The sequence below is a fragment of the Wasmannia auropunctata genome, unplaced genomic scaffold (assembly GCF_000956235.1).
Source record: "Wasmannia auropunctata unplaced genomic scaffold, wasmannia.A_1.0 LD335828.1, whole genome shotgun sequence".
NCBI lineage: Eukaryota > Metazoa > Arthropoda > Insecta > Hymenoptera > Formicidae > Wasmannia > Wasmannia auropunctata.
This window is the reverse complement of record NW_012027062.1, coordinates 2,999,363-3,022,359: the sequence shown is the minus strand read 5'-3', so window position 1 is coordinate 3,022,359 and position 22,997 is coordinate 2,999,363. Positions and strand designations below refer to the sequence as shown.

The 22,997-nt window shown below is 34.5% G+C and overlaps 4 protein-coding genes across 6 annotated transcripts in view; 3 read left to right on the top strand and 1 right to left on the bottom strand.

The window, feature by feature from the left end:
- LOC105455973 (tyrosine 3-monooxygenase) overlaps positions 1-4,895 on the top strand; it is a 12,789-nt gene extending 7,894 nt beyond the window's left edge. The window contains exons 5-7 of the mRNA XM_011699715.1: positions 822-1,641; positions 2,525-2,888; positions 3,188-4,895. Of these exons, the coding sequence (XP_011698017.1) occupies positions 822-1,641; positions 2,525-2,888; positions 3,188-3,355 (1,352 nt within the window). The 3' untranslated portion in view covers positions 3,356-4,895. The remainder of the gene's footprint in view (positions 1-821; positions 1,642-2,524; positions 2,889-3,187) is intronic.
- Positions 4,896-4,997: 102 nt separating this feature from the next.
- Positions 4,998-8,545, top strand: LOC105455974. Of its 2 annotated transcripts, none has more exons than XM_011699717.1 (9): positions 4,998-5,307; positions 5,366-5,482; positions 5,968-6,199; positions 6,420-6,503; positions 6,830-7,051; positions 7,265-7,355; positions 7,620-7,704; positions 7,774-7,890; positions 8,278-8,545. In XM_011699717.1, exons 1-9 carry the CDS (start codon positions 5,220-5,222, stop codon positions 8,415-8,417), a joined length of 1,176 nt encoding a protein of 391 aa, XP_011698019.1. In that variant the 5' UTR covers positions 4,998-5,219; the 3' UTR covers positions 8,418-8,545. The 2 variants fall into 2 exon arrangements, with proteins under 2 accessions (XP_011698019.1, XP_011698018.1); XM_011699716.1 differs by having other exon boundaries at positions 6,357-6,503; positions 6,833-7,051.
- A 667-nt stretch (positions 8,546-9,212) lies between these two features.
- On the top strand, positions 9,213-20,535 carry LOC105455970 (ras-related and estrogen-regulated growth inhibitor). 2 transcript variants are annotated; one of them, XM_011699710.1, is made up of 6 exons: positions 9,214-9,648; positions 11,243-11,356; positions 14,025-14,081; positions 19,276-19,349; positions 19,437-19,703; positions 19,817-20,535. In XM_011699710.1, exons 2-6 carry the CDS (start codon positions 11,260-11,262, stop codon positions 19,970-19,972), a joined length of 651 nt encoding a protein of 216 aa, XP_011698012.1. In that variant the 5' UTR covers positions 9,214-9,648; positions 11,243-11,259; the 3' UTR covers positions 19,973-20,535. The 2 variants fall into 2 exon arrangements, with proteins under 2 accessions (XP_011698013.1, XP_011698012.1); XM_011699711.1 differs by lacking the exon at positions 14,025-14,081 and having other exon boundaries at positions 9,213-9,648.
- On the bottom strand, positions 20,435-22,434 carry LOC105455971 (transcription initiation factor IIE subunit beta). Its single transcript, XM_011699714.1, has 4 exons — positions 22,215-22,434; positions 21,490-21,748; positions 21,205-21,411; positions 20,435-21,129 (listed from the first exon to the last, which is right to left on the bottom strand). The coding sequence occupies exons 1-4, from the start codon at positions 22,274-22,276 to the stop codon at positions 20,815-20,817; spliced, it is 843 nt and encodes a 280-aa protein (XP_011698016.1). The 5' UTR covers positions 22,277-22,434; the 3' UTR covers positions 20,435-20,814.
- Positions 22,435-22,997: the final 563 nt, after the last annotated feature.

Sequence of the window (22,997 nt, the reverse complement as noted above, 5' to 3'; positions counted from 1 at the left end):
CCCCCCGATCGTAATTGCGTCCAGTCACGTCGCAAAATGTCACGTTGCGCAATAAACGTGAAACAGGAAGTGGGTGAATGCGTGCGAAGAAGGTACACGCGTGGTGCACGGTCGAAAGATAGGAAAATGACGGTAAATGGAGGGTGAAACGATCGCCATTGTCGACAGTCGACCAGGGCGAGTGCTCGGCCGACACTTGGGGGTGAATTACGTCTCCGAGCTATTTCCGTCTTTTTCCAACCCGCCTTCGCCCTCCCGAAGCCGCTTTGTGCATTTAGAATCGTATTACCGGAGCCAGAGCCTTTCTCGAGATTTCACAAACGACCCTACGCGTGGCCGCGGTAAATGTGTAACACGGTTATTCCTTTTCGCGTTGCCTTCCATCTCGCCGGCACGTCCGCGGCCGCGACAATGACGGCTACTTTGCCACTTTTACCATCGCCCCCGCGACCAAGTAGACGGTTGCCGTTTCCGACGTGACGGCAAGGCGCTATGCGAAAATGGACTTTGAATTGCCCGATTATTACCGTCCGCGGAAGTCACTTAGGGTACTTGCAAAAAGTTATGCCCAAAAAGAATCGTTCCTGAAAAGAAAAGTTTTATAAGTCGAATTTGCGCTTTTCTCATTTTATTTTCCCAAGTCGTCAAGACGCTCATACTTTCTCAAATGTCAAATCTACTATGGAATTATGTCACTTAGCGACGAAAACCTTTTTAAAAGAAATTCCTGGCGACGGTTATTTGATGAATATATTAATTCGAGTTTATTCAGAAAAATATTTGATGTCAAGCAAAACTAGACATTACTCGATTTTCCACAGATGCCGGACTAACCGAGGAGGAAGTAGTGCTCGCGAAAACTATAGCCGAATCTCCGGATAGCGAGCAGAGCGTGCAGAAAGCGGCGCTGGTATTGAGATTGCGAGAGGGCATCGGTTCGCTGGGCAGGATCCTGAAGACAATCGAAAATTTCAAGGGCGCGATCACCCATGTTGAGTCACGGCCTTCGAAGAAGGAGGGTCTGCAATTCGAGGTCTTGGTCAAGATTGACATGAGCAGGCAGAGCCTGCTGCAACTGATTAGAAATCTACGACAGAGCTCGGCCTTGGACGGCGTGACCCTGCTCGCCGACAATTCCGTCAGCATCAAAGATCCCTGGTTTCCCCGTCACGCCTCCGATCTCGACAATTGCAACCACCTGATGACCAAGTACGAGCCGGATCTCGACATGAATCACCCGGGCTTCGCTGACAAAGAGTACCGCGCCCGTCGCAAGGTCATTGCCGAAATCGCTTTCGCTTACAAGTACGGTGATCCGATACCCTCCATTCCTTACACCGAGACGGAGAACGAGACTTGGTCGCGCGTCTTCAACACCGTGCTGGACCTGGTGCCGAAACACGCCTGCGTGGAGTACCAGAGGGTCTTCAAGAAATTGCAAGAGGAGAGGATCTTCGAGTCTCACCGCATACCGCAGTTGCAGGAAGTCAGCGATTTCTTGAAGAAGAGCACGGGATTCACTCTTCGACCGGCCGCCGGTCTCCTGACAGCGCGAGACTTCTTGTCCAGCCTTGCCTTCAGAATATTCCAGAGCACTCAATATGTCCGTCACATCAACAGTCCGTATCACACTCCCGAACCGTAAGTGCTTTCAATTTTTACTTTCGTTAGTTAATTTGAATTTATCGAGACAAAAATTAGTTATCGGAAGTTTCTTTCAAAGATTCTCTAACGTTATTATATAGAGACTATTTTAAAAGACGGATAAAGATCAAATATATTACATGTGCCGTTCGCAAATTATTTTGTCCAAAAAATTTTACGATTCGGTTCAAGCTGCAGTAAAGCATATATAGACGCGCGCGAAAAGAACATACTGTACATAACATACCAGGACACAATGAGACTCAATAAAATATCGTATCGAAGGCATAAAGCTGCAACGCATCTTTACGTAAAAATCGGGCATTGTAAAGGTCGCTCCGGCCTCGCATCACCGCTGTCCCTTCGTGTCAAAACTGCAAAGCAATCGATATTGCGTTATGACGGGAGCCTGCACCCGCGGTGGTACATAGAGAACGATGATAATAGAATTACCGCGCCTCTCTAAGCTCGTAATGGAACTCTAATTGGCTTTTAACGACACGATGGCGTTGATAACTCAGTTCCACAGTTACGAACTCGTTTCTGCGCACAGCGATTCACGTCACAGTACGATTTCCAAGGTGCGCAGATAGCTTTGCAGATTGTAAGAAAGGAATGGCTTCTTGAGTTCGCGCCATTTATCTGATGACGTATCTTAATTAATTTACATGTTCAATTTATTTAATGTTAAAATACTACTGATGTAAAATTGAGCAATACTACAGATTGCAACGATTTAATTAAGGGCCTTCATATTTAAAATTAACTATGTGATCATTTTAAGCACAAAACGAATAAATAGAACGGACAGATTTAAGAATGCGAATTTTAAGACGAGCACGTGGCATCACTCTTTACGTTCGCTTGGTTCTATTTGCAGAGATTGCATTCATGAGCTTTTGGGTCATATGCCGCTTTTGGCCGATCCCAGTTTCGCTCAATTTTCGCAAGAAATCGGATTGGCGTCTCTCGGCGCTTCGGACGAAGAAATCGAGAAGCTATCAACTATCTACTGGTTCACGGTGGAATTCGGTCTTTGTAAGGAAGGTCCTGAAGTCAAGGCTTACGGTGCTGGCTTGTTGTCAGCCTACGGTGAACTGTTGCACGCATTGAGCGATAAGTGCGAGCATCGAGCTTTCGATCCATCTATTACCGCTCTTCAGAAGTATCAAGATCAAGAATACCAGCCGATATATTATGTGGCCGAGAGTTTTGAGGACGCCAAGGAGAAATTCCGTCGTTGGGTAAGCACGAAAACGCTAAACCGTTTCGACCGAATGCTTTGTGCAGTATCAATTCGTGAAATAGATTTCAATTTCTTTTCTTAAAATTTGCCAAGGCTTTCAATTTTCGCTTATATGTGTTTATTGATAAATTCGAAAATAATGAGATCGATGTAGAACAATCTTCTTCTTTTATGTTCTTAATATCTTCAATATTTTTAATTTCTGTTTATTACAAATAAAGAATAATAACTTATTCACTTCCGCTATTTCTTACTTTGGTAGATGAGCTTAGTCACGAACCTCGGTTTCTCTTGCAGGTGGCCACTATGAGTCGGCCATTCGAGGTCAGGTTCAATCCGCATACGCAACGCGTCGAAGTCCTCGACAGTGTTGATAGACTGGAGGGTATGCTTTCCCAACTCAATACCGAGATGACCCACCTTACGAATGCCGTCAACAAAATGAAAGCGAGACAGTTCGCGTAAGAATGAGAACTTCCGCGTCTTCGGTTATTCCTTTTGCGGATCATCGAACCTCGAAATCGATCATGCACTTAGCCAGTTAAATGATCTTTGACAATAATTTTCGACAATCTTCGAAACAATAACTGATTATTATACTATTAAAAAAAAAGTTTTTTCTAGTAATTGTAACAGAGCTTAATGAGTCTTTTAATGATATATTTCGAAAGCGTGTTAATTCAATCCAGTAATTTTAAGCAAATTATGAGATAATTGCGAAAGATTTGTTTTAAATAAGGAAAAACGTCTTTAATTGCATCGAAGCTTCCAGGTTCGATGGAGCACATCATCTCGTCATCGATATCATTTTTATCGCGTGATTCGTTTCTCATTTCGTGTATAAAGTCGTTCATTTGCGTTGTTATACGCGTGTACGTGCGCTGATTATGCATATAAAGAGTGAGTCTTTGATGCACGCGAACGTCAGTTCATATTGCGTATCTACAGTGTTACGTTCCGTCAAGATAATCATACAGCTTAATTGAATAATGAATCATGTTACGAATTAATTAAGTAATTCGTGACAACCCAATCTCTTGCCCTCGAGTATTTTTACGAGCGCCAAATGAGCGGAAATACATATCACAAGGTTATCTTTGAATAAATAGAATAGCATTATCTCTTTTTTTTTATCAATAGCCGCGTGTACACGCGTATGAGAAATTCTCACATTACTATTATATTTTATTATTAATTAATTATTAATTATTATTTCGTTTTATTCTATTATATAGTATTGTATTATTATGTTAGTTATTATTATGTGCATGAATTTTGTTTAATCCAGCAAACACTGGCATCTGCCCCCGATAATTCGTAGTGCAGTCTACATTTAGCAAAAGTTATAACGCGAGATGGTTGTCGCTATAAGAGTTATATCGTAGTCTTGTAGAACTTGTAGAACTCGCGGGATTGATTCCTCATCGCGATAGAATTTAATTGTTGTGCAAACGTGAGCGTACAGTATTCTCTTCTTTCGTGAATTAATTGTTATACACGGCGGCTGTTTGAAGTCGTTGGGCAGTTCTCCCGGACTGGCCGATAAGAAGCAAGCGTTTAAGCGAATGTTTCTTATTGGCTTGTCGCAACTTAATTTAGAATTTACCTGCATCGAATTAAACAGTATTTCAGTAAAGAATATGTTTAAGAATATGTTAAAGTTGTGTTCTTACTTAGATAGTCCGCATCCGGGCGCTGTATCGCCTCTTGTACGATCGAACTCTTTGGAGGGCTACAAGTCCCCCAAACAGTTCCGGAAGTTCACGAAGCGATATTGCTTTAGAGAGTTTACTATTTAGCGAGTAGTGCGAGTCCCCGCTTGCGCACGCTATGCTATCCCTATTATCGCACCGATCCGTATGAAATATTTTTCTCGTACGTGTACGTGCGCGTAACCCACCCTCGTTAGATTGTAGTAAAGACGGTCAATACAATATGACATGTTTCCTTTGTATTATATTGTAAAGTACTCAGAGCATAATAAAAAATTAAGATATGAATCTTACACGTGTTATTATCTTTTTACATGCAACACTGTCTGTATAATATAATCACGAAGTGAAAATCCCGTAAAAATGCGTGATATAACTATTGGCGTAATTGCCTTATCGCCATATTAGCCATTACGATCATCAAGCATAATTAAGGCGTAAGCTGGACATAATTGGAAGTGCTTGAAACGAAGTGAAATTGCTTCTTACGTTGTGACGGACATCGCTTCAGAATGTGCGTGTGTCACTCATGTTCTCTTTCTTCCTTTTTCCCTTTCATCCGGAACACTTTGATTAATGATTGGAATACATAATAATGAAAAATAATACTTAAACAGATGCATCTAACGTCTACCGTGAAATCTATAGTTCTCACCGTCGCGTTTGCTACGCAATGCGTATACGCCAAATCGCGGAATGGACACGGTAAGAGAAAGTAATGTCCTCTCTCGTCATCCAAGTGACTTCCCTCTTTACTCATCAGATTATTTCGACGAGAAATTCTGTGTGCTTGAGTGGATCACCTACCTGAAGCGACTCTCGTTAATCGTGTTAATGTTGTATGGCGTCGTTTTGTATTACGTGCCCAAGTCACGTTCATGTAAGTAGAAAAAGGAAAAAATGTCAAGTGAAAGGAGAGAAAGAGAGAAAGAGAGAGAGAGAGAGAGAGAGAGAAAGAGAGAGAGAGAGCAGGAGAGAGAACTTTTATTATCGCTTGTAATTTTTGATTGACTTTCGGACAAAATTAAGATTTTATGTAATACCATATTACGAGAACATTTTCTAACCGTAAACTTCGGCAATTTATCGTTAAAATATTATAATACCAATATTGTTTGTATATTTTTAATAATAGTAAAATCCACTTCAAATATTTTAATATATTTTGTTTTGAGCCGAAAAGAAAGTTTTTTCAGGATTTTCAGAATTACTTCTGTTAAGTTTTTCTCATTCATTAAGCCATACAGAGAAATAAATAAAATAAATTGTCTGAATTCACGCGGCTGCTATAGATCCAAATTCTTATAATATGTAAATAAATTATTATTATTATAAATAAATTATATTATATATGTTTTTTTTTAGACGCTCGAATAGCATGTTGCATTTTGATAGATACTGTTGCAAACGGATTAAAGTTTGCCTTAAATATATATGAAACTGAATACAAAGAAATAAAAGCGAAAGAAGACGATGAAAATAAAGAGCTAAGAATACAAGAATTATACCGAAAAATATACGAAAAAGATATGAAAAATTATGGACAAAAATACATTAACAAAACACACTTCGACAACGATAACCATAAATCAATAAGGTCAGTTATATTTTTGCATAGATACTTTAGCTCTTCTATTTATGAACTAAATCGTTAGTGACTTATGAAAGCATGATGTGCATAAAAATGCGGCTTTATTTATGCTGTATTATGCAAACGGGTCACAATGATTAATGTTCCAATTCCTAATAAATAGTACAAAAGAATCTTGTAGAAAGCACAAAAGTAAGAAATTTCGCACAAAGCACATTGTTGATAGAAAACATGAATATCATCGACACAATCGTCGTCATCGAAATGCGAACAATAATATCTTGACGGAATCTAATGCAGTAGTGACCATGTATGTAAAATATAAAATTATGATTATTATATCGACTTAAATAATTATATCATCGTCACATTTCCAACAAAATCAAATAACTCTATGCATCGAAAATTATTTTCGATAAAGAAGACGTGCTGCCAAAACATTTATTTGATCTTTTGCATCTACATTTTTAAAATATCATAACTGAAGAGTACAAACAGTTAAGCGTTTGAGAGCATGTATCTTCTTTATTAAAAATACTTATATTTTTAAATAAGAATTAAAGCAATATTATGCAATACAATCGTTATTACGGAATGTATTCGTAATGATAAAAATATATCCGTTACTTGTAATAGCAGTCCACAGCAGATAACGTTAATCGATGAAAAATACAAAAAAGACAATGTGATAGTCCTACAGAATATTTCTTCAAAAACGAGAATCGTAACGAGCACGATATCGACGGACAAGTTGAAAAATAATATTGATCCTCGGCAAGATAATTCTTTAAACGAGAAGATAGATTTCAGCAAAATTGAGGAAATTATTGATAAAAATGGCACCAAGCATAAACCAATGTACGAAAGCAATGATTATCTAAAATACTGTTACATTATAGTAATAATCTACCCGATAGCGAATATTCCCAATAATTTCAGAAATATTAATTATATTTATTCTTCAAACAAATAAATTATAACAAATATTGATGCTAACTGCAGGAAAGCAAACAAAATTATTACAGTAAAAAAGGAAATTTTTTGAAATGTTTTATGTTATTAATGTTTTAGAAAATTCAAGATTCCATCCCAAAAGCAAGAGTACATGAGTGACATCAGTACTGATAAAAAATTGAAGAATAAACAAAATTTTGATTGCATGGTATGTGTATATGCACATACAGTCCTTACATTATACTGTAATATAAAATATATTGCAAATACTTGTCACATAAATTTTACGTTATTGCACAGCAATTTAAATTATAAAAGTAAGCTCTTTTATAGAAGAGCTTACATAGAAAAGACAAAATATAATTATTATTTCCGAAATGACTGCCATATGCTCATATTGTCTTCAAATTAGAGAAGAATATCATTTTATAAATTATAATCTAATATATTAAAAAGTTAATACGTTTTTTAGAAGTACGAAGAAGTTGCAATTACTTCCCAATTGAGCAAAGATTGCACGACAAGGATTAAGAACAAGCAAATGGATTTTTATTATGGTAATTCATACTACTTTATATATGCGTATATTATATAATAAAAATAAATTAATAATTTATTATGTATAGGGAAACTATTTGCAAAGCGAGAGTTGTATGTTGGACTGCAAAAAGGAAATCATCAATTTTTTCATAATACGAAGAATTTTACTTACAACTGTTATGAAAGTTCATCGATTACAAAGAGTACGTCATAAAATTCAATAAAAAATAATACATTCTATTCTTAGATTATTGATTTCATATCACGTATTTTTGTGATTATAAATACTATGAAATAAATTAAATTCTCTTTCTTTTTTCTCATAAAAAAAATTATAATTAATTGTAATATATACTTTTTCAACTATAAAGATTGTTATATTTTTAATTCGTTCTTATATTCAGATATAATTTTTCGTGATAACTTTCTCATAAATAATATGTTTAATTGCAACATTAAAATGTATGAACTTATTGAAAATGTTTAATTAAAAAGATATGATCAGTTATAATAATTATTATAACTGATCATAGCAAGTAAATGCAATTTAATGCTGGAAGAATTTTTAAATTAATTGAATTATTATTCAGATCGAGACAAACCAGTTCTGCTGCGAGTTGTAAACTGGTTTTTTGGTGGTTGCCCAGAAGCATCGAGGCGACACCGAGAACAAATCGATAAAGTCGAAAAGGAAGAAATTTTCGAATCCACCAATACGTGGCTCCTCTAAACGAACGAACTGTATCTGCAGCAGTAAAGTGCAAAACTGTCGATAAACGTAGAGATCTATATTTTTACATTATAGTATCAGTGTGGAGATTATTTTAAAATCATAAATTGTTAACCAATGAATTTTAATTTTTTTATTGCCAATTTTTGCATAACAATTATTATTTTTATTGATATACCCTTTTTATATTGCAAAAATTTAAAGTAAATATTTATATGTTTTTCTCTTTCTTCTTTTCCGTTCTTCTATGGCACAACAAATATTATAACAAAATATAAATATTATAAAGTTATAGCAATATTGCAATATTCATTTCGTGTATGCATTTATACACATATACATCTAATATTATTATTGAATAGAAAATCATGCGTTTAAAAAGTGACATTTTCAGCAACTAATAAGTTTGAAAAAATCTTTGTATGCTGGATCTTCATTCGCCACGAATTCTCGTGAGAAGATAACTATTTAACATATTCTTAGCACTGCATAAATGCTAAATTTGCTTGCATAGCATTTATTAAGAAATTTAATTGATTGATATAATGATTTTTATAATTGTCACTAATCACGATTCAATCAGCATTTGGCGAAATTTCCGCGCTTCTGTGAAACATCGGTTACATCCCGATTTCCCACGCGGCGCGTACGTCTACTCCAATTTTATCCTGATGCGAAGACGGCACGTTCGACGAGCACGAAGCTCGGAGGGACATCGGCCGTTTCGAATCTCGACCTTCGTCTGCGCGCACATCTGTACCGGAAGCGGGTACCGCATGTACGTGGCTTAAGAGCAATAAGGGAACCGCCGGGCCTCGCGAGCCGCCAGAAGAGAATGGAGCAAGACAGTCGTGCTGAGACTAAGAGCCGCGGCGGTTCACGAAGCCGCGAATTCGAACGAAACTAAGTATTGCCATTCACGTGACAGACGCGCGATCAGCCGACCTCTCTTCTTCCGTTTTCTTAATGATTCAATCGCGCGATCCGACAAACAGATTTCCTATGCCCTGTCGCCAGTGTCTGTCTCGCGCGCGTTCGATTTCTTTTGATCTTAGGCCGTAAAATTAATCGTCAATAGGTAATTCCGCGAAACATTCTGTATTTCAAGTTAGAATTGTGCATTCCTATTTATTATTCGGCGAACAGTTTAATCGCGATATGAGTCGATAGAACGTGTTGTAAAGCGGAAAACAATAGCGGAATTGTAGCGGAGGATATTTTAGCTGATTCGGTAAGTGGAAGTACTTTAAATATATATTTCTGTGCAGTGTAGTAGACAGCGTGTATATTTGCTTCTAGGCTGTTGATAAGACGGTCGATATTGCATTTCTATCTTTGATCGATAAAATCATTGTGTGTCGAAAGCATCGCATCAGTCATCATGTCTATTTTTACATAATGCCAAATTTATTAGGAGCATAGAACTAAATTTTTTCAAACGTTAAAAACAATACACTTGTATTTTATAATTTTATAGTTAAATACGTGACAGCTTTTTCATGCTATTAGGTAATGCTATAAATGAAGTGAAAAAAGAGGGAGTAGAAAAATATTCCACAGTTTTGCAAGGAAAGGGAGAAAGTCCCTCGGCGAAAAAGTATATTTACTTGTGTTAAATATTGTCCACTTACATCAGGTGTATTCATTTGCATATTTTTTACGTCATTATAGCGACATCTATTTATATCTACGCTACACGATCGCGGCTACTTTGTTATGCGGTGAAATGTTCCAAGACCCATTAACGTGCATTCATTTAGGAAAGTGTGTCATTATGTACGTACATCGGTGCATACTTAAACACTTTGGAGATTAAGAGAAGAACATTTATGCACCAGTTTCCGCGTTCACAACCATTTGGAGATTTACTAATTGTTTACCGATCATAAATTGAAGACACGTTATGATTAAATAATCGCTGCAGACTTTAATAAACTCGATTAGAAGTGACATCGAATCTACGCCATCGCGCGCCAGATTACACGGAAATTTCGTAACAAACCGCATTATCGTCCCCCATCGCGCCCGGTATTCGTAACCCCAGTACATTGTTAGACAGTGGAAGAAATTCCCGAGATTCCACGGAACATGTGTGTGCAAACCGTTCTATTAATGTACCCGTCACATCTTGCCTTCTCTTCTTATTCGCTCCTCGCTTTGTCTCTCTTTCTCTCGTTTCGCTCTTGCCGCTCCCTTCTCTTTCGAAGTGTAGCGCGACTTATTCAAACACGCGCCCAAAGAGAAACAAGCGGCGGATGCCACGAAGTGCCGTCGAAAAATTCGCTTTTTTTATTGAGCTCTAGAGGAAATGGAACACCTGGTAAAAAGATCGTAGTTCGGATAATTCAAAAAACAACGGAGTACTAATCTCTCGACAAAGTTTAATAATAAATGCAAAACGCGAATTTTTGAAATGTAATTCTTTTAACGCAAGCACGTAAATTTTTTAATTTGTTAATAATTAATGTTGAGAAAGAAGAGAATAATAATTTTTCATAATTAGCAATAATTAATTTTTTAATAATAAGTGTCGTTAACAATAAAAATAATAGTAATTATGATAGTTTACATAAATTGTGTTCTTTTTAAAAAAGTATAATATTTTTCATTCTGTTGTCGTAAAGTTAAAAATTATTGTATTTTTATATTTTTCGAACATATTCTCTCTCTCTCTCTCCCCTCTCTCTCTCCTCCTCTTCCTTGTCCTTAGAGAATAATTTAATATGTCTAAAAACTTGTTAAAATATGATAAAACTTTTAGATATTTATTTATTAGATGATTTCGTATGATAATTTCAATACCATTCCAATATATTTTTTTACAGCGACAAATGCTTATAGTATGACGTCAAATGCGATTAGAGGCATTAGAAGAAAGAAGAGTTCGTTGTGCGAAGTTAAGGTAGCTGTGATAGGAGCTCCAGGAGTCGGCAAAAGCGGTAAATAAATGTATTTCAATAAAAGAAAACTTCTATAATAAATTCATAATAAAATATAATTAATTAGCTTTCTGTATTAATGGAAATATCAATATTAATGTAATAAAATTGTGAAGTACAAAGTTATAAATTAAAATTAATGTTATGAGAGAAAGATATCCAAAGAATATTTTATATCAAGAAATGCAGTCAATTGTTCGTGAAATAGTAAAATTAATAATAAGGATCATACTTTCACAAAAGAATATTAGATTCCATGTAAAAAATTATGCATGCAGTTTCTTATAACTTTCTACTTCATGATTTAACTATAATAAAATTTTCAAACGGTTTTTTTCTGGCTCTGGTCAATACATTAATAGAAGGCGGAAAAAAGTTGATTACGTCAATTAAAAACTATTTTAATAGCAAACTTTTAAAAATACTTTCGCGCAGTTACGCTCTATTCTAATTTTCATGCAAACATAATAGCGAAAAAAGTATCAACGGTCGCGAATCTGTATAAATCGAAAGACTTTAGCGTGTAATTAAGAATAAAATCGATTTTACACGATATTTATACTGCGTGCAAACTCACGCACTATTGTTCTGCGAACAAACGATTGCAAAAAAAGAACAAGGAAAGTAGATATACTTTAACAAGAAATATTCTCATGATACGCGCCGACACTCTAAATTCAAGTGCAAGTACGTGTGCAAGTAGCACGAATCACATTTCGCGTGATGAAGATGCATATATGAAATATGCACTGAGGACCCTGAGAGTAGCTAACCGCGTGTATTTTTGGTAATGGCAAGTGTAAAGGCATAGGTGAATAAATAATTGGTCCGTCCTCGCCAGAAACTGTGCGTCTTTTCTGTTGGCCGCAAAATACGTGGTTGCTATTTATAAAATTTTACTTCAAAATCCGTCTTGAATCATCATCGAACCTCGATTCGTTTTTCCATAACATTTCTCTGTAATAGAAACTTCATATTGAAAAAATATTATTTCTTCTACATTTTGAGCAATGCAAACATCTGAAAAGTATATGGTATCTAATTACTACTTTATCTGCTTTTAATTAAAAATTATCGTTCTGATTTTTTAAATTTAATTTTTATTTTTTATAACAAGATTTTTAACGAAATTCGATGTGTTTGAAAATTTCAAAACTAATTTTTAAACTCTTTTTTTAAATTGGGATGAAATCGAAGAGAAACAAAGTATCCCAACAATCTTGGGCCACAAATTGCCAACGCAAATAAACTGATCGCTAATAAATTTGCTGGCCTTCGAAACATCCACGTGTGCCTGTCGATCAAAAAATTGACCTATATTTTAAACAATATATGTGTATTTCAGGTAGAGATACATACATATCTTACATAAATTTTAATGTCTGTATTCATGGAATTTTTATACATTCGTTCATTTCATATATTTGTACGAATCCATTTATAAAATAATAAATGTATTGTGCTAAATTAATTTGATTTGGGAGCTTTTTTCCGTTTTTCATCTTTTTTTCATTCATTTTTTTCATTCATATCTTTCTTTCGGTGTAAATCGTCCGTTTCATATTGATTTATTAATTTTGCAGAACGTTAGTTTTACGGTCAAAAAAGTTAGACTCGGATTGATTGTCGACATTACTCGAATCGATGTGAACTGGCAGTTCGTGTTCGAAAAGAAAGTGTATTCACCGCACATATTTAAAAATAAAATAAGCTATGGTGGCGTTAATGCATCGCGCAAGGTTTTGTACCGCTCGCCGCGGTAGATTCGAGTTCGCGCGTGGTAAAAATAGTACGGTATATCTCGAAGCGTGTCACTAGATTGTAGCTCTCGTTTCTCCCGATCGAATCGCAATATGTTCAGTTGCAGTATCATATCGAGAAGATCATGTGTCAGCACGAGATCAACCTCTTTTCATCACTTTCACGCAAAACATTGAGACTAATGGAACGGACATCGCTTCAATAGCGCGCCGAAGATTAAGTGCCGTAGAAACAGTGAAACAGTTTCGTCTGGATGTATTTCTATTTGTCAGATTCTCAGCGCAAGTTTTCTTACAACTGAAAACGTTTTTCTTTAGTATCGGAACAACGAGAAAATATTTCAACAATAAAATAATCTTTTCTTCAATTAATAAGTTCCCACGTAAAAAGAATTATAATATAGACATCCATCACACGATTTACATTAAAGTAGAATATAATTATATTAATTAAAAAATAGAGAGAGAGAGAGAGAGAGAGAGGACATAAATATAATATGAATGTATATAATGTATACAAGTTTATAATGCATATACAAACTTTCGCCAGATAGAAACAATCACACAAAAGTTAATTGTATAAATTCAATTATACTTAATTTGTAGTTTATTAAATTCTTTTGCAAAGTGTAGTTAAATTATGTGGTTTATGCTAGATGTGGTTTATAGGGCAATAATTATGATACACCAAGACAGTATTTTCGCGTTGATTTTCTCTTGCATAAATAGATGCGACTGTAACAAACGGACGAAATGTAGATCATCGCGATGCATGCGAATTCGAGACGCGCGACGTTGCGCGAGTGGCCTGTCATTACAGTTTGCCAACTCAATTATACCACGTACAACATAATTATGTCACGCTTGAACTGTATACGCGCGCAGTATATATTTCCATTATGTTTCAGCATTGACAGTGAGATTTCTGACGAGGAGATACATCGGGGAATACGATCATCAATCAGGTGAGATAGGTCTTAGGTCCGTATTTATAGCTACTTGAAATTAGTCTCAAAAGTCTATCGGGTGAGACACTTGGAAGTATCCCGTATCTTGAGACGCGAACGGTTCACATTTAAATTAAAGATTAATTGAGACCGTACTCAGCTAAGAAGCGAAACAATTATTCGTGTGAAACCTGACATCATTCGAATATTGTATGATATGTTACGAGACATTTTCTCTCTCTTTCTCTCTCTATCTATCTCTGGTATTCTATCATCTCCCACTATCGTTCTATCTTCTATTTTCTCTTCCTGGCGGTCTTATGCTTCCCTACGACAATCGAGGTGGAAACGCGCAATAACTGCCGATAAACAGCTATTATACCAATACCGCTACCGATACTGTTCTAATGTGTATCATATTGGTATAACTGTCGATTTATTGGATTTATTAGTTAGCGATTTAACAATGACGTTGCATCGTATAACAATTTATATTGCGCCAAATTATTGTATTATCCAACCGTTGTATACCCAAGTAGGTATCGGCGAAAATAGAATGAGTTTATTATACAATACAGTGAAAAAATCGCGGTAAAAAAAAATGTCAAGTTAAATTGTTGAACACGAGTCTTTCAAACCAAAAACGCATTTACTAAATATCTTATTTATGCGTAGTGTGTTTAGTAAAAAAAAAATGTATAAAATGTTTTAATCAAAATTTGAAACAAGCTCTCTTTCATAAAAATCATTATTCATTCATATCTTCATTATTTATTACTTTTTATCGAATTTACTGTACTTGCAAATATCAGTCTTTTTTTCCTGATAAATATGTTCTCGCTCAGTCACTTTAAGATAAAGAATCTATGAAATACGAGATATTAAAAAGATTTTTAATTTTCCACTTTTTTACAAATATGCGCGCGTAAATACAATGTATTAAATACATATAATTTTTAAATTTTTTATAATATTTCACAGATTCATTACCTCAAGTTAAAATAATAAAATAAATAAACTCACAGATATGATGCACAGCAGCGAAGTTGTAATACGAATGTTATCTGAAAAATACAAATCACAATAGCGTCCAAATAATCAAAAATATTTACTGCATATATCGGATTTTCCTTTTTTTTTAAATAAAAATATTTAACAAAATAACTATATATTTATATATATAATAATATTTATGATTTACATTGGTAGTATGAAAATAAATTATTTTTAGAATTTTCAAAAAATATATTTGTAAAAGTAATCCTTTTTAAAAATTATAGTTATTTTGTTAAATATTTCTAATATATATATATATATGTTAAATGAATGAACTTCTATGATCTTCATTGAATGTTGCTATTCTGGAAATACAATTTTCTTTTTTATTGCAGCTAGTCGTTCATTCTTGTTCGTTTGTGCTCGCTGTCGGAATTGAATTTAAGGCACTTATATAACATGCGACTATCGCGGAAACAAATGATTAATTACATAAAAAAGTAATAAATACAATAAATTAATTATTACTCACCTATACCTATACGCCGCGGTTGCTCCGCCGATGCTCGACGCCTCCCGGCCTGCTCGGCCTGCTCCAGCTGCTCCTCCTCTCACGTCCCCTTTCCATTGTTTTCTCATAGCATTCACACAATATTCACTCGCGAAACATTACGATTAGTGATTATATATTAAAAACAATCGCGAGATACTTTATACGGCACTCCCGAATCCCGATTTAATTAGCTGAACTCGCTCGCGAAAACATGGTTAGAATCACGTGATGTTTATCAAAATACGATACTCGCACGAAACTTTGCACAGCACTCCCGTTCATCGGGACGCACGTATTACGATTTACGCACGAGGCGTACTGTTACGTTTCGAGGAATAACATGTAAACACTAACGTGAACCACGAGAGTGGATGCTATGATACGCTTGATATCCGCGATGTCGCGCAAAGTAAACAAGTGGACAAGCCTAAAATGGCGGAACTAATTCGTAAAAAAAACGCTCGGACAACTTCACGGGGCTCTCCGCTGCGACAACACTGCAGCGTACTGCGGTATGCTTGTTGCACTCTTTCGTGCACCTCTAGTGTTGTAAAATGTAAATAATAAATACTTGCGCACTTACCGCTGATTATTGCCTCATATTATAACATAAGTAAATCAACGTACATAAAAAGTTGAAGTCAAAATTAAAGTTAAAAACAACTGTCTGCGAAATTGATATCTGCGAAAAGTATTATCGACTGTTAGCACGTCGTGGATTTCCATCAAACATTTATATATACTACATGTCTCGTAATACGCAATTTAATAGAGCTCCGACATGCAAGTACCGAATTTCTGTTAAGCGGTTGATAAATATTAAAGTACGACACATTAATTATGTTTGTAGTTACTGAATGATTAAACGTATTGCGGCGCTGCTCGATTTGAAGTCCGTTCCATTGTCGGCGTTTTGTTAATGACTGAAAACCTCGAAGATTGCATCGACAACTTTATCTCGATACCGCAAAATACTATATATATGCGAGTCAATTTAATATCAATTTAATTTATGACCCATCGCATATTGTAGTCTATACAATAGTGACGAATAGTTTATACATAATCAAAATTCGAAATATATTCAAAATATGTAAATGCGAAATACGCGTATATAATATTAATAATTAATCGGTACATCACAGAGTTCAATTACGTAATTATTCTATGCGGTGAGTCATGTATTTAATGTATTATATCCTATCTCTAATCATTTACAAAGAATGATTTTTTCTTAATGCTTGTCGCTTAATTGTCGAGAAGTAATCAAAACAAGCTACTCGCGGCACTACCGTTCGCTCGAGCGCTGCCGTGCGAATGGCAACACAATGACCGGCACGGCGTACGTGGGTCGCAGGGGTCGCGGGGGTCGCAGCGCCCGTGCGCGACATTGTGTTGGATATGTATAATACACAGCGGCACACACGTTGGATTTACGCCGCAAAAGTGCGACACGCGCCAGGCATTGTATGTCGGTTAGCTCGTCCGTCGTTACGAAATATTTAAAGTATTTACAAAATAAATGTATGTCGTATATGTTGCTCCTTACATTTTCAATTCCATTTATTATCGCGATGTTTTCCTCATTCTTGAAACTGTATGAAAATTATACCGACTTTTCTTCGATATTCGCGGAAAGCTACGCAAATCAGTTTGACGACTAATTAAGATTCATCGTCTGAAAATGTAAAATCAAAATTTAATATCGAAACATGCAATATAGTTTGAACTGATAAATGTGAAATATATTGTTAATAATAAATCGATTTATCAGCTTTCTATTAGTGAGTTATTCGATTCAACGTATTGATTTTATTCCGCGCTTTTAATTCAGGTGTATCTGACTGGTATATTTATATCTGACTCGATGAAAAATGTAAAACATAAATGCGAAAGATATTCGAATGCAAAAATTGCTAAGAAAATAATCCACAAATAAATGACACAATCTTACAATTTAAAATAATCTAAACTAATTCTGTCTATAATTTTAATTGCAAAGGAACAAACGTTGGGAAACGCGCGTCAAATATTCGATCTTATACGTTTACGAAAAGTTAATCGCGAAAATTAATTACGCGGACCAATAATAGTTAATCAATCGTAAGAAATAATCAATCGTATTTTGGGATGAAATAACGGGACGATATACGGAGTGACTCGCACTGTTCATTCGTCGCGCAAATAATAATACGAGTACAATTCTTCACGTGGCGACAGTGTCCGACTTTGTGCAAACGTACACTGCAGCACGTTGGACCTGCGCTGCAAACAAACGTTGTATATAATGTATATCAATCAATTCATTATTGTTACAAAATATTTAGAGTATTAAAATGAATGTATGTTCCTAATGTTGCAAAAATCGATTCAATGAATAAGTCAGTGCGCTTCGTTTTGCGCTTCGTTTTACACAGACTCGTTAATAACATCATAAAAATAACATAACTATACGAATAAATTAATTCTCGATGTTTATCTGTTAAATTGTGTCGCATCTTGTAAGAGTAATTTTAGTTGAGTTTTCTCAGTAGAAAAGTGATTACAAAGATAGATTGTAATGTAACGCTGATATTTGCCGCTGATTTTTTTGTTAATTCGTGTACCTTACAAAACTGGCGTATAATAAACTACGCGCGCGTGTGCGGTAAAGTATATAATAGAATAACGCGTCAGTTTGAAAAATTGCCAGCAACTGTAATCCGCTTCTAAGGCTGCGTATATTCTCCCTCTGCATACCTCAGTCCGTTCTAAATTTATCGAAGACGAATTTGACACTAGACAGGACGGGTACTAATGCGAGGTTGATACTCGAACAAAACTTTTCGTTTTGCACAAATACAGACGCGGGGTCGTAGACAGGAGAAAAGCACGTGCCGTGTGTTAGCGTTTCAAAGTAAATCCAATTCGAGAAATTGCTTAATGAGATATGAAATTTCTGTTTCTGAACGTTCTGTTACACCTTAAATATTTGCGTGGTAAAAAATTACAGACAATATATAGTGTTGGATTATTTTCACTCATTCAGAACGCAGAGATTTCTTTCTTTGCGATATAAGAAAAGATAGAAAAATACATAGAAATCATATATTTATATCATGGTAAATGCAAATAATTCATTTTCAATTAGTTTTCTTTGAACCATCATGGACAACTCTGCCAACAATTATCGTGTCTTATTCGGAGACTTTTAAAAACATCTCTCAAAATGCATTATAAAGAGGGAAAATGATATTTTATCAATTGATCAATTTGATAAATTAATGAACAAAACGAGAAGTAAAAAAATAATATAAAAATATTTTATATATTACCCTTCTATTTTTGCATTTAGATTAGTTTTCATTTTGTGTTTGAATGACAATCGTACTCGCGTGGAATTTCTAATAAATCGACAATTGACAATTACACAAGCGATATTGATTGTAAATTAAGGAAAAATTGTATCAAATTGATTCTATATGAACACTTATAAATATAACTTTTTAAAGAGAATCTAAGAAAAAAGAAATTGAAATTTTTTAAAGGATTACGTTGTTATAAGGTGTCGCAAGTAATGAAATCGTGATCTTATTTTAACGCAAAATTTTATATTAGTGCTATAAATAATATTTATTATATATGTAGGTATATATTAAGAGCGAGTCTTATTTTAATTTCTAGAAACTAGATACAAGCATGAGGTGCTAGTAGATGGAGAGCCAATTCTTTTTGAGATTTTAGACACATGTCCGAAGGTAATTTTTGTATTTTATAAAATCTCACAAATTATATATTAATCTACAAATAGTTTCTCTCGCACATGTAATATTTTAACATTTTAGAGTGAAGATGAGCTACCATCTATGGAAACTTTACAATGGGCGGACGGTTTGCTGTTGGTCTATTCGATAACAGACAGAAACTCTTTTAATTTTGTCAGAAAGGCAAAAGAAGCTCTCGCAGTAGCCGATCCCGAAGCTGCGATGCCCCTTGCCCTTGTTGGAAACAAAGCTGATATGGTTCATTTGCGACAAGTCAGTGCTGAGGAGGGAGAGATATTAGCGAAGGATTTCGAATGCTGGTTTAGCGAAATAACTGCAGCTGAACAGGTAGAATTGCAAAAATTTGTAGTAATTTATTAGTTTATTCACGGAGATTTTAGATATTTAGATTCTATTATATGTATGAATAGCTTTTTTAAATAGTTAAACAACTTGTATAGGTTGCTCAGGTTGCGGAATCTTTCCACGAATTATGCAGAGAGGTTCTCGCAGCTAGAAGAAGAAACAAACAATCATTGCTGGACAGAATGCTCGGCGGTAAAGCGACCCGTGCTTATTCACGAGGAAAGAGCGACTCTGCTTTACCGAAGGATTAATATTGCTATTCGAAGTAAATGCTTATTACAATACAAGAAGAAAGGAATCTTTCAGAATAAAAAATTGAAATGTAAGAAAAAAAATAGGACATTCAAAGAAATACGATTGTTTATTTATACAATGAGAGTAAGGCGAAGCAACAAATGCCAAAGAAAATGTCAGTTTTTAATTTATAGAATGTAATAAGATTTACATATCACACAAATAGATATAAAAATTTTTATAATATATCTTCGTGATATAAGAACTACTTAAATCATAACTTATGACTTCAAAATGTATTAGAAAGTTTAGTTGAAGGAAAAATGTAATATAGAAAGATGAATTGTTTTTAATATAGTTTTGTATTTTCCTTATACCACAAAAAAATAGTAATATATTTTGTAATTTTTCTACTGTTCCACGAAATTAAGCAGTTTCTTAGACCTAAAAAGGCTGATTGCGAGTGTGTGTACAACATGTATAGTTTATATAAGTGTTCATGTAAGTGTTGCAACTCACACAATTCTATATTTATTTTGTACTTACAATGTGAAACGACAATAAATGTTTTACTTATTTATTATATGCCTAAAATAAATTATAGCTACAATTGTTAAACAAATAATTTACTTTAGTTATGGTGCAAAGGAAGTTGCGTAGTAGTAATTCGCGCGCGCAAAGAAAATGAAAGTATCCAAGAATGCTTTTTACATTCATAATTTACTTTTACTTAGAACAATAATTATTTACAAAATAAATTTAATAATATTTCCATATATCTTATTTACATTCAATTATTCTATAATTTTTTAATGTAAAAAGTTTACTTAGTACGACAGGTTGATCATGAAATTCTTACTTAATCATCGTATGTTTCTAAAACATCTGCCAGATGTTCATTATCTCTTGGTTTCTTAAATTGTTTCCTCCTATTAACGGGTTTCTTTCGTTTGATTGGTGCTGGCTTCTTAAGCCCATGATCCTGCATTGACCTAATACCTTGTTTCTCAAGATATTCGTCTATTTTTTGATCGTCCATAGCATCTACTGCAACAGCTCGCCATAACTTTTGAAATTCCTCATCAATGGGAAACTGAGCTGTTTTATCATTATAAAAGATAATCTTCTTCTTATCAAGCGGTCGTGTAATATACAATATCTCATTTTGTAAATTCTGAAATTTATAATAAATATCAGCATTTTTCAAATATTGCAACCAGAAATAAATTTCTACATATTATAGACTTACTTTCAAATGTTTATCACAATGCGGCAAACTCTCCTGTATATCTTCCAATAAAATACCACCGAGACCTTTCAAATCGTGTTGTTTTAAAAGTCTCAATAAAGACTTTTTATCTTTAATTTTATACATAGGTTTAAAGACAAATCTACCCTCGGTTGCTTCAATTTTAGGATTTTGTACTAAAGCTTCAGTCTGTAGCCATTGCTTGACCTGATAGATAGAAGAAATGAATAGCTTTCTTCGATAAGAAATAGAAATATGAAATAGAAATATACTAGAAAACAGTACCTTTGATCCGACGTCTAATTGATTTGTTTCGTCCAAAATTTCTTCTAATGTCAACGGATGGTCGTCTCCTTCTTGATGCCTTGCCTTCATGTGTTTTACTATCTTTGCTAACACGCCAAATTTATATTGCGTACTACCAGTCATGGTCTTATAGTTGACCATGTCCAATTTCGGTCCTGTGGATACCGACGATATTTTAGGTTTCTTCTTTGGTGGTTCATCTTTCGTAGCTTCCTTCTCCTGCTTCTTTTTGTCAATTCTGTAACATTATCAGAAATATATTCTCGCATGAATAATCCAAATATTGTGATAAACATTATGAATACAATTCTAAAATTGAAATAGATTATATGGACTATACAGACTACTGTGGGTATTTTCGATTTAACAACACAAATTGATACAAGCGCCATTTTATCTTTGTTGTTACTGGTGGATGTTGATAAAAGACAGAATTACGTTTGTGTCAACTTGTGTCGCTAAATGGAAAGCACCCTATAGATTATATTACAATATATTAATTTATAGGTTAGGTGCTCAGATTTGATAGGTACAAGATTTAATAAATAAAACAAAACTGTCTACACAAAACTAAATGCCTACGTAAATGCTACGTAAATGCTGTAAGAATGTTAATCCTTCTTAAAATTTTTTAAATTCATGTGCTACATATTTTGGTAAGATAAGAAATAACAGACAGGTAAGAAAGTATTGTAATTACTCACATTGGTGTGGTCAGAGCACGTTTTTTAAAGAGCTCTCGCTCTCTGAGTAGAGCCGGATCCATTTTATTATAAATTTCAATCGTATCCACGCTACGGATTTCTTTATTTCGTTATTCAACGTATCGCGTTTGACATACGCTCGTATGCCTCCTATTTTATAACAAAATCTAACCCTAACCTCTCACCAAGCGCCGTGCCAGATCTGACCAGATCTCGAGTATCTCGACTTCAGCCAGTCGATCGATCGATCTCGAATTGCGAGCTACTGCGCAAGCATGGCCACATTTGAAGCTGCGCGTCCATGGATCGTATAACTCGACTGCATAAAACAAATACGTTGCGTATACACGATTTTTACTACTCTCTGAGAACGGATCGCAGGCATTATTGTTTATTAAATGATATTTACTGCTTCATACAATCGAAACAATAGAACATGCGCGAACGTATACATACAGAGAAACAAATCATATGCAGTCTAATATACAGAATGTTATATTTTCGCATTTTTTGTCTGTCTATATATAGCTATTAATTTTAATCCTTTAACTGCAATGCACAGTTTTCAATTGAAAACCGTTCGCCTTAGGGGAACATTGCAAACGATTTTTTCATTGAAAATCGAACGTACATATTTCACAAATAAAAGGCTATTTTTTCAGAGATAGGGTAACTGTCCCTATATTAGTGTGCCCTGTATCTATTAGTGTGCTTTTATATTTAAATAAGTCATAAAAATAAACTGGTACAAATAAATAGACAAAGTATTTTTTTTCTATAAAG